Here is an 11,987-nt window from a genome sequence, read left to right as displayed (position 1 = left end):
AAGATGGTTAATATTGCTATTAATATTATATGTAAAGAGTAATAGAAAATAGAATTTAAAATACTTATAAAATAAAAGAAGAGGAAGAATTGTAATAATAATATAAGGAAAAGGGTATTTGATTGTAACATAAAAGAGGATTTATTTGTATGAGAAGGAAGGAAGGATAATATATTTATTCTGTTGTTATTGTAGTATATGAATAGAAAAGAACTTTTGTACGTAGAAAGAAAGAGAAGATTTTGTATTTGTATTATTGCTTGTGTGTAATTGTTAGAGGCTTAAGCCTCTATTTATACACGTACATTAGGTAACTTTTTCAACTTCATATTAAATGAAGTCATTCTTGAGAAACTATATATCATGGAAAATGATCATCCACGTAAGGTATGATAAAGTATCCTTATCACAACACAAAGAATGTTTGGTATATAATCTCTTGCGAATCCAAAAAAGATTGGTGTTGTGATAAAAATATTGTACAGTCCTATAAAATGAATAATGATAAAAATATTCACACTATTTAAGTATTTATATATAATTTATTGGTACCAAAAAAGAAATCAAGTCCCAAATGAATTGAAATCTTGTCTTCTATTTTTGTTGGTACTTTATTTTTTCTGTGTACAAACTTTTTTTTATTATTTGTTTACCTCTATCAAAAATTTGTAATTGTAATAGTTGTATATTATATTTATCATTGTAATTTTTTTTAAATATAAATTATTCATTCTACTAAAAAAGACAAAATAAATAAAAAACTAACTATAATTAATAATAGAATCATATCAAAGTAATATTTATAATCTAAAATAGTACTAAATAAAATAATATTAAATAAATTATGAGTAATCTAATTTCATAAAGTATATTTTTATATATTATTCATACCTAAAACAAACAACAACTAACATACATGAAGTAGTCTAATGAGTTATAATTCAAATAGTATAGTTTTCTTATATTCATCTAAAAAGTCATACTTTTGAGTGTCCCTATCTTTAATAATAATAAAAAAAAAACATTCATGAAGTAGCGATGTTTGTGAACCTATCTATATATACGTGTCTTTTTATATTATTTGTCAAAGTGGCATATTTAAGAAAGATTAAAAAAAAATCTACGCATAATTTACACACTTATTTTAATTAAAATAAACATTTTAGAAAATTAACTAAAAGGTCTAGCTATTTTCACATTTAAAATAAAATAAAAAATAATTTCACATATTTTTTAAAATCTAAAGGCTACATATATAATTTAAAATATTTAACCTGTATAATATGCAATTAACCCTAAATATTGTATAAATAATTTCTTCCTACACTTCATTTGGAATTTGATTTCTTTTTTGGGTAGCCAGAAATTATTTATAATTACTGTGCTATTATTATTATCATTATTCATTTTATTAGGCTGTACAATATTTTTTATCACAACACTCAATCTTTTTTGGACCTGCAATATATTACATACCAAATATTTATTGGACTTTTAAAAAAAGCCCAACAACCTAATCATCGTTATTAACAAAATCAAATAACATCTAATTAACTTTTCTCTTTCATCAATTCCTGGGCACATTGCAGAATTTGTCGGGATTTTGAAGACAATAAATACACGCGTAAATTTTTCTACAATACCACCTAATTTCAGCAGCTACCGAAAATTTTCTCCTTCAGCACTATAGCATTACCCTTGCCTTAATGGTTGTAAAACAGTAAAAGCATTCCTATTCATTTAAAAACTACGTGTCAAACAACTGTCCAAAAACTTTACAAAACCACGCCTCCGTGCCACTCACACGTCACACCCATTATAAAACACCTCTCTTCTTCATCTTTTTCAATTTATATAGTCCAACCCCAAAAATCTCCTTAGCAAAATACAAATCCCTTGGGAGTTTAGGATGATTTGCAACGTCCATGCTTCTAAGTCTTCTTCTTTGGTACATGAAGGTAATTTCTGTGCATAAAAACATTCATTTATTTCTTGTTGTTGCTTAAATACGAGATTTGTTGAGTGGGTAGCAAAATGGATGTTGAAACCAAGGATTTAAGTTAAGGGAGTTAAAAAGTTCAAATTTTGTGAAAAAATGAACTGAGTGTTGAAATTTCATAGTTTTAGTTTGGATCAAGATGTATAGTTTGAGGTTGGATCTTTATATCTGCAAAAAGAATTTGAAAGTAGAGTTCAAACAGATGTATGTTAGACTTGTCTACATGGAAGCAAATGTGTTGCACACGAGGTGTTTGAGAAAATGTGTGAAAAATTGAGTTAAATGAAAATAGTTGTTTATCGAATAACTTTTTTTTTATTGAAAATATGAAAACTCTAACCTGCAACCTCTTAATTGAGTACGAGGAGACTATACCATTTGGTGTTCTATAGTTACCAAGTAAAAATATTATTTGGTAGTGTTGCATTTTTTCATGATTTTGATTGCCACTATTTTTGAATCTACTTATATTTAGTAATGACACTTTATTATACTTTTATGGAACAAAAATATTGAATGTTTATCGCATATTTGTGTATAAATATATGTATAATACTAAAATATAAAAAAAATTATAATGTTGACAAATCTGTCTATAAAAAAATTAAAACTAACTTATAGTCTTTTCATAAAAGATGGGTAATATGGATTCCCTGACATTGTAATTCCAAATCTTCAAGATAATGAAATGGGTGTTAGCTTCTTGAGGAAGTTTGCTATTTAGTGTTGTTTGTTTTTGGGCCTTGGGTCCTATTTATAATAAAAAGAAAAGATGGGCTTTTATAGATAAAGTTATCTAAATCCTAAAAATTTATTATAAATTTTCAATCTACTCTTTTAAACTAACCTAATTATTCTCAGTTCCTTTTTCAAATCCTCTCTTCTCTCATCACTCCACTTCCTCTACTTTTACATTGGTTTTCTTTTCACTTTTACTTTTTGGTTTTCTATGGTATCTTTTCGTTCACAAAGATTAATTCGCTGCGGTACTGAATTCTATTTAAGGATTTGTCGTTGACCAATGGGTTACTGGATGCACAAAGCAGTATACCAACAATGCCTCCTTCAACCCTTAAATTCCCCAAAATTCAACTCTAATTCTGCCATGAACAACACCACCACCAATGATACCAACAATTTCAACATCACCTGGCACTCTCAAAAAGCTGACAACAATGACCACCACTCCTTCATGGTACAAATTAATTTTAATTTTTTTAGAGATTTGTTTGTAATCTTTTATGGTCAGTTTTGATACTTTAGACTATATATAATTTAACTTATTTTTAGGTATTTTATTTTTTAATATATATTATACTGATTTTAATATATACCTAATATAGTTATTTTTATGTTATTTACGGTAGAATAGCCAAAATAAACACATTTAGGCTAGCAAAACTATTAATAAAAAATTAAAAAATTCAAAAGTACACTGGCTTTTAATTGATGGTTGGCTTTTGTTTATGTGAAAACGGGTTGAATGTTTAAGCCTGATATTCTTATAAGTTCATGACGTGATTGAGTGATTCATTTTGAATTTTGGATGTCACTATATACACTTAATTATTAGTGTACATGATGAGATAAAATAATAGTGTAAAATCTTTATGATTTAAGTCTTTGATGATTAATTCTTGATCACTATATATACATATTATAAGGGAAAGATCTACACTTTTGTCTAATTCTCTTGATAGCTAAAGGATCCATCATGTGTCACCTTTGAGAAGATTAGATAGGATGTATGTTTTCAAGTACCAAAGCCGCACACAAATATTATCCTTCAACTATTTGACCTCCTGAATCTTGAATTACAGAGGTACATACATTTATAGTTATCGTTCTAATTCTTCGTCTTGATCATTATATATATCCATCCCGTCTTGATCATTATATATATCCATCCCGCCACCTTTGAGGAGATTAGACAGAATGTGTGTTCTCGAGTACCAAGGCTGTGTTTGGTTAATAGGTGGAAGAAAATAAGACATAGATACAAATAGACATGGACATAACCATACATTTTTTTTTGTTTGGTAAATAATACATAACACAAGACACAAATCACAATTATATTAAAATATTAATATTATTCTTCTCTTTTCATCATCAACACCATATCACTGTAACACCACATCCACTGTCTCTACTTCAATTTATTACTTTTCTTTAAACATTGGTACAATCACTATCAATATTTTCAACAACTCAAATAGAGAGGTAACAAAACTCATATATAGATTATTATCAAAAAAAAAAAAAATTAAAAAAAAAAAAGAAAGTTATGGAAGGGAGAGAGAGAATTGTTGTCATGGAAGAGAAGCAAAAGACAGCATGTTGGTGAGAGTAAAGGAGAACAAGGGAATGTCTGGGGAAGGAGGGTAGATTTGGAGAATCACAAAATATTAATGGTAAAAATGAATAAAAAATTTGTGTCCTACATAAAAAAATCCGTGTCTCAACTTCTTGAAGAGCCATTTAGGCTGCGTTTTTTGTGTATCCTTTAATACATAGACATTGAAGATACATACACAACAAGACACAAATTTTTTAAATTTGTTTGGTATACAAATATCAAACAGAAGACATAAATCACAATCTTGTTAAATTTTAATATTACCCTTATTGTAAACTATCACCATTACACAAGCATTGTCTCAACCAAACTACCACCATTAACAATCAATCACCATTTCAATAAAAAATAACTATCAATAATAATCTAAAATTAAATAACAAATTTAATCTAATAAATATCAACAAAAAAATTCAATCTAACAAAATTAATACAAAATTATTTTAACAAAATTTAACAAAAATTCAAACAAATAAAAAATTAAATTATACAAAAACAAAAAAATAGTACCAGAAGAGAGAACTCTAACGTAATGTGGTAACAGAGTACGAATCTAGAAGCACAGTGTGCGGAAAAATGGAGAATGGATCTGAAAACATGGTGACAGATGAGAGAACGGTGTGCAAATCTAGATCGTCGACCAGAAGTGAAGCAGAAGCAACAACTACAAAAAGTGACGGTGGCAAACTGGGGCAAAGAGACAACCGTGAAAAGAAAAAAAAGTGAGGGAGGAGAAAAGAGAGGATGGGATGGCGGCAGTAGACTGGTGGTACGACGGGAGGAGAGGCGGTAGTGGAAGAGAAAATGGACGAAAGGAGACTGAAAAAGGAGAAGAATTTGAAGGTTAACTATGAAAATTAAATGTTAAAAATATTGTGTCTATGTCTCAAGTTTAGTGTTCCACCCCTCCCTGCTATACATAAATTTTGTTTCTTTGTGTGCCTTTGTGTCTTCCCGTGTCTATCAGAATTTTGTATCTTACTAACCAAACGAAGAACGTGTGTTTGGTTAGTGGGTGTGTCTACCCAAGACATAGACACCGAAGTAGACGTTCTTTGTTTAGTTAGTAAGACACAAAAACACAAAATTTGTATATAGCAGGGAGGGGGTAGAACACTAAACTTGAGACATAGACATAATATTTTTAATATTTAATTTTCAAAATTACCCTTCAAATTCTTCTCCTTCTTCAGTTTCCTTTCATTCATTTTCCCTTCCACTTCCAAAACATAGAGTTTAACCTCTCATCTTCTCTTCTTGCCTCTCTTCCTCATTTCTTTCCACCCCGACCACCGCTTCTCCCCTTTCTTCCATCTAGACCACCACTACTACTCCCATTCCTTCCTCCCTTTTTTCCTTTCTCACTTTTTTTTCTCTTTACTTACCGCCATCACCTTTTGCAGTTGTTGCCTCTGTTTCACTTCTCGTCGACGATCCAGATCCCGTTCTCTGTTTTCCCGCATTGTCTTTTCAGATCCGTATTCTTTTACCATGTTCCAGATCCGTTCTCCTTTCTGGCACTATTTTTTTTGTATAATTTAATTTTTTATTTGTTTGAATTTTTGTTAAATTTTGTCAAAATAATTTTGTATTAATTTTGTTGGATTAGTTTTAGATTATTATTGGTGGTTATTTTTTGTTGAGATGGTGGCTAATTGTTAATAGTGGTAGTTTGGCTGAGATGGTAGTTGTGTAGTGGTGGTACTGGTAATAGTTTACCATGGATTTTGATCCTCTAAAGTTTGAATTTCACTTTAGAGAGTAAAGTGTGATCTCTCACCATTTATTTCATAGGTGAGACCAAGAATAAATATGAAAGAGAAATCATTCAATGATAGAAGATCACACTTTACTTTCTAAAGTAAAATTCAAATTTTAGAGGATTCAAATCCTTTACAATAAAGGTAATATTGAAATTTAACAAGATTGTAATTTGTGTCTTCTGTTTTGTACTTGTATACCAAACAAGTTTAAAAAATTTGTATCTTATTGTGTCTATGTCTCTGTGTCTATGTATTAAAGGATACACAAAAAAAACGCAGCCTTAAAAAATTCTGTCTCTCCAACCAAACGATAGATGTGTGATAGATGTGTGCCACTATGTCTATGTACAGGGGTGTTCATGGATTGGATCCACTCCACATATCCGCGTGTTTATCTGAATCTGATCTGAAAATTGCAGATATGGATCCTATCCGCAAGGCTATCGAATCAGATCGGATCTAATCCGCACACTAACAGGATCGGATTGCGGATTTTGGGTATTTATCCGCATATCCGATCTATATATCGGCGTATCCGCAAAAATAAAGAAAGAAATAAAAAAATATTATCTTTATGTTTTATTTTAACTAATAATTATCGTATATGTTGTATTATTTTAATTATTTAAGAAAAATATGTTTAATATTATTTTAAGAGTAAACATATTTAAAAGAATAGAAAAAATAAAGACAAACAGAACACCCAGTTAGGAAGTGGATGAGATGGAAGATGGACAAAGGGTGAAAGGCAGAGAAAAACCTAAGAAGACTATCCATGAAGTGGTCAAACGAGATCTACATATAAATGGTCTCTCTATAGATTCAATGACATCGTTTGATTCATGTAGCCGACCCCATCTAGTGAGACAAGGCTTTGTTGTTGTTGTTGTAGAAAAAATGAATTTTATTGATATTTTTTTAATAAAAATAAGCTTTTAAAAATATTTTTATGTTTTACGGATATATCCGATATCTGATATCCGATCCGCAGATCCGATCCAAGCTTGAAAAACTACGGATATTGGATCCGATTCGATGATTTTAGTGCGGATCGGATCGAAATTTTGGCTATATCTGATTCAATCCGCGTTCACCCCTATCTATTTATTAGATGGACACACCTACTAACCAAACACTGTCTAAAGTCTCCCACAAATATTATTCTTCAATCACTTGGCTTCATGAATTATAGAGGTACATATATGGTTATCTTTTATTTGGTATTCTAACTCTTAGTATAAATTCAACAAGTTCTAATTCTTATGTTTTCTCTCTCATTGGCACTGAACATATATATTTTGTATTTGGTGTTTCTTTAGATAGCAAACTATGATTTGCTTAACTTTCTTTTGGTATGTTTAAATTTTTAGGATAGCAAGTTTTTACTTACTTAACTATAGCTTGCTTGACTTGATTTTGGTATGCTTAAATTAGATGACTATGTTCCGTTTAAGTTTAATGGCAATTACTAGTTTGATTATATCTGGTATGTTTAAAGTGGGCGATTGAATATGTTCTATCTGATGATTTTACTAAACTTTGAGAAGGGGTTGAATTAAAATGGTTTTAAACTTGTAACTTTTTTTTTATTAGAAATACAGAAATGTATTTATGTAGGAGACTTTTTGTGTTTTGTTTCTAATATCTCTAAAGAATAGAGAAAGGAAAGAGAGAATTACACATGTATCTTGAATTCTTGATTTAGTTTTCATGTCCAATGAAATCAACAACCAATCTCTACAATCATGGTAGAATTTTAACTATAATTAAATTGATTACCTGCTCCAATACTAATGAATACAATACTAAGTGTTTTTTTTTTTTTTTTTTAGGTTTTAGATGATTTTTTTAATAGTTTTAAATGTTCATTTTCTTAATTTTCAGATGTTCTTTGAATGCTTGTTTTCATTTTGATCTAGATGTTTTTTATTTATATTTTTTATGTTTCTTTTCATTTGGTTTTGAATGTTTCTCTTGATAATTTGAATTCAAGTTTGCTTCAAAGAGAAAATTCAACAAAAAAGGACCCGAATGATTTTGAGCGAAAGAAGGTGGTGGGCGGCGCGGACGACTTCTGAGCGAGGGAAAGTGGTGGGCGGCACGGCGCAGCAGCATGATTTTGGACTGTGGTGTGTGGATTTAGGTTTTTTTCCCCTCCGTGTTGAACTTCTTTTGCAATCCATATACTAGTTGGCTAGTATCCGAATCAGTTTCCTTGCAAAGTTGTTATTTATATTATTTCCAAAAGGTTAAGTTCTAAGAGAATAGATATAGGTTTTGTTTGTGACAGAGGAGAAGAGAACCTGCGCTAGTTTGGTGGAGGACTGCCTCCACCATTAGCCTTGTAAGTCAGCAGTGATCCTCCCTCTCTCTCTATCCTCCCATGCTTTCTTTTTTCCCTCACTTCTTCCTCGATCCTTTCTTCTTCTTCCACCCTATTTCTTCTTTTCGTTCTCCTTTCTCTCCTCTCCGGACCCCTCTTTCTCTCTTTGCTTCGCAACGTTTTGACTTTGTTTTCTTTATGGTTCTTACTCTTCAATAACCTCGATGTTGTTATCCCCCCCCCCCCTTTGGTTTCTGGCTTTATCCTTTACGGGGATGTTTCTTTTCTTTTGTGGTGTCTTGATTTTTTCTTGATGAGTAATTTGTATATGGTGGTAAAGATATGTGAAAGAATACATCGAGAGTTGTTTTTCGATTGTGGAAATATTTTCGGATAGAGAAAAAATTCAAACTTTTTCATAGGAGAGAAAATATCTCACAATGTTGCAATATTTTTTTATGTAGTTCTAAAAACTAGAAAACTCAAATTTGTCTATTCAAAATTCTTTGTAGTCTGAATATTAACCCGACTTTTAGGTTTTAATTCAACATAAAGAATATTTGTTTGTCTTTTATGAAGTGAGTTATAATTTTAGGGTAAAATATATTTTTTAAGTCTATGAAATTTGTCAAAATTTATAAGAATACTCCTAAATTTTATTTTGCTTCAATTTTGTCTCTAAGTTTTCGATTTGTATCAAATATATCTTTGGCAGCTAAATTTTTGTAAAGTTTAGGACCAATCTAATAATAATTCATGACAATTATGTCTAATTTACTTGTGTTAAAAGTTATTATTGTGAAAAGTCGTCAAGGATATATTTAATGCAAATCGAAATTTTTTGAGATAAAATTAAAACAAAATAAAATTTGGAAATATTTTTAAAACTTTTAACAAACTCCTAGAACAAAAAGTATATTTTACCCTAATTTTTTTATATATATGTAAGTATTATATGAGTTTTCCTCAAATGAAATATTATCTTTTGTAAAATAAGAAAAAGAAAAAAAAAATGATCCTTAGTGATTATAGCCACTATAACCCTATTCCATTATTCAACAATTAATTTTTGGTATAACAACTAACTTTGGTTTGCCTTTTGTAGGTACCTGGAATGATGTGCTCCATCTTACCTAGAAAGCTCTACTCAACAGAAGAGAACAGAAATTTTCTTAGATACCAACTCAAGAAGTACATAAGATGTAGGATGATTTCTTAGAACATTTCACTTCCATCGAGAAAGTTCTTATAGAGATCTAATTTATTTCGATTATGTTACGTGTACAACAAAATTAGTCACCAAAATCAATCACTGGTATAAAATACAGGTTGGAATACAAATATACATTGAAAATAAATTAAACCACACATGTATTTATACACAAATACATTAGTAGTTAATTTTAGTGATTAATTTTAGTGTACTATTTTTGTCCAAAGATTTAACTTTTTATTCTTTTCGTTGCTAATAGGTTTTACTCCTAGTGGTGACATCCTCTTCGAGTACCATGGGGCTTTTAAACATGGACAATTCTCATAGCCAAGATTGGAATTTTGGTTCCCTTTGTTGCGGTGGACTAGACACTTTACTACAAGAATAAACCTCAATTGGTAATTATTAATTAACCAATCTTTTATTATGATTGAAAAAGCAATTTCATCATTTAGGTTGTTTGGAACACCATGGAATTAGAATTGTTTTTATTTCAAAATCAAATTCTTTGTTTGGAATTAATGCAAAAAAAATTGAATTGATTTGTGAATTCTATAGATTTACTTTATAATTAAAGTCAAATCTCTTCATTTTTTTAAGGAATTTGGTTGAACGTGAAATAATTTGGTGTATTTAAAATGTAAAAGGTCATTCGGCTGTCCCTAGCCGATCGCACTGGCTGGCCCTGGCCCTAGTTGATTTTGACAAGCTGACTTCTTCCAATCCATCCCACTGCGTTTATTGGTAGTGATGAAAAATTGTGTGGTAAGTAGATGATAAAAATGTAAAATTAAATTATTTAAAAATGTTATATGCATACAAAAAATCAATAATAAAATATAAGCTATTATATATTTGTATATAAATATACATGTTTAACTCATTTTCAATGTTTAATATGTATTCAATACACATTTAGTGACTGATTTTTGGCATACATATAACTAGTGGCAAATCATTATATCAATTTATGAATTAAATTAACAAAAATGTTATTTTCATATTGAAAAATCAGCCACCATATACACAAATACATGTGTATTTTTTTTTTTACAAAGATAAATGTCATTTTATTATTAAAAAAATAAAGGTATTTCTATAAGTACAAAAGAAATTGGGTTTTCCAAATCATCACCAAACGTGATTAGAAGACAAATAGCTTAAGAAAAAGTAATGTAAGAATAAAAGGAAAATATCATCATCCATCAGGTATGGCTATGGTGTTCATACAGTAAATTGCTGGCTTCTTGCACTATCTCTGGCGTTGGGCTTATTAACTTCTCAAAGACACACCGATTTTTCGCCTTCCAAGTGCTCCAACATAGTGCCACAATGAAGAGGATTTTTTGTCTACCGTCGATTTTAGTCGCTGCCTAAGATCAGGCTCATTGCTACCAATTGGGAAAGGTTTCCTCTTCTCTCTGCCATAGGTCAGGAGTTATTAAGCTTAGTCTCCACATTATTGAAGACAGAGGGCATTGGAACAAAGCATGAGAAATTGATTCATCTCTTAGCATGCATCTTGAGCAAGTGGCAAAGGTGGATGCAAACCGGCCGAAAGCTTTTCATGAAGACTTCCACAAAAAAAAAAATCTTAATTTTATGAGGTAATTTCAATTTTCAAATGCTATTCGATACTCTGTTATTTTGTATATTCTGAGGCCTCGGTAAAATAGGAGAATGAAAGAACTCATAAGCAATCTTCTATCCTGATCCAACTTCATATATACCAGATTTTGTCCAGCACCAATTAACTTCATCCTCCTCCTTTGATGGTTTGATTGAAAAAAATTTATGGAAAAATTGACTCAATCAGATTTTTGTTCTAACTTCTATTAGGATTTAGTAGCACACTAACATAATACACTTGTAGATTCGGTTGGATTGTGATTGCAGCTTGAGGGACATTAAAGGGAAATGGTAGTGGGAGCCAGGGATCTTGGAAGATACGGACATTAGCATCAGAACCTATTTTTCATAACAAGCTTTCTCAATCACCTTGCGCCCTTCAAGAACAGGTCTCCAACTCCACGACGGTATGCTACATATCTCTGCATGTAAGAAATCTCTATATCTGAAATATTTAGTTTTGAGCATTTGTGAAAGTGTAGATTACTTGCCCAATAAAGCCAAATTTTGCGCCCTTAGGTCTTTGATTCCCAGTCCTCCGTCATTTTTCGGTCTCGTCATTGTGCCCCATTTAGCCCATACCATTCTTCGCTTTGTCTTTTTGACCCACCAAAATTGCGAGAGCATGCTATGAATATCAGTCAACAGCGTGTTCGAGAGCTTGAAACAAGAGAGTGTATAAATAGGAATCGCTTCCCCTA

At 30.5% G+C, this 11,987-nt stretch overlaps 1 protein-coding gene across 2 annotated transcripts; it reads left to right on the top strand.

Moving 5' to 3' along the window:
• The first annotated feature begins 1,806 nt into the window (after window positions 1–1,806).
• LOC112766395 (uncharacterized) lies at window positions 1,807–11,693 on the top strand. 2 transcript variants are annotated; one of them, XM_072222309.1, is made up of 7 exons: window positions 1,807–1,958; window positions 3,005–3,194; window positions 9,550–9,646; window positions 9,917–10,055; window positions 10,305–10,422; window positions 10,890–11,264; window positions 11,531–11,693. In XM_072222309.1, exons 2-4 carry the CDS (start codon window positions 3,021–3,023, stop codon window positions 9,982–9,984), a joined length of 339 nt encoding a protein of 112 aa, XP_072078410.1. In that variant the 5' UTR covers window positions 1,807–1,958; window positions 3,005–3,020; the 3' UTR covers window positions 9,985–10,055; window positions 10,305–10,422; window positions 10,890–11,264; window positions 11,531–11,693. The 2 variants fall into 2 exon arrangements, with proteins under 2 accessions (XP_072078410.1, XP_072078409.1); XM_072222308.1 differs by lacking the exon at window positions 11,531–11,693 and having other exon boundaries at window positions 10,867–11,357.
• The last annotated feature ends 294 nt before the right edge of the window (window positions 11,694–11,987 follow it).

Source organism: Arachis hypogaea, chromosome 17, assembly GCF_003086295.3.
Source record: "Arachis hypogaea cultivar Tifrunner chromosome 17, arahy.Tifrunner.gnm2.J5K5, whole genome shotgun sequence".
Taxonomy (NCBI): Eukaryota; Viridiplantae; Streptophyta; class Magnoliopsida; order Fabales; family Fabaceae; genus Arachis; species Arachis hypogaea.
The sequence above is the reverse complement of the archived record's forward strand: the minus strand, read 5'-3'. Positions and strand labels throughout refer to the sequence as shown.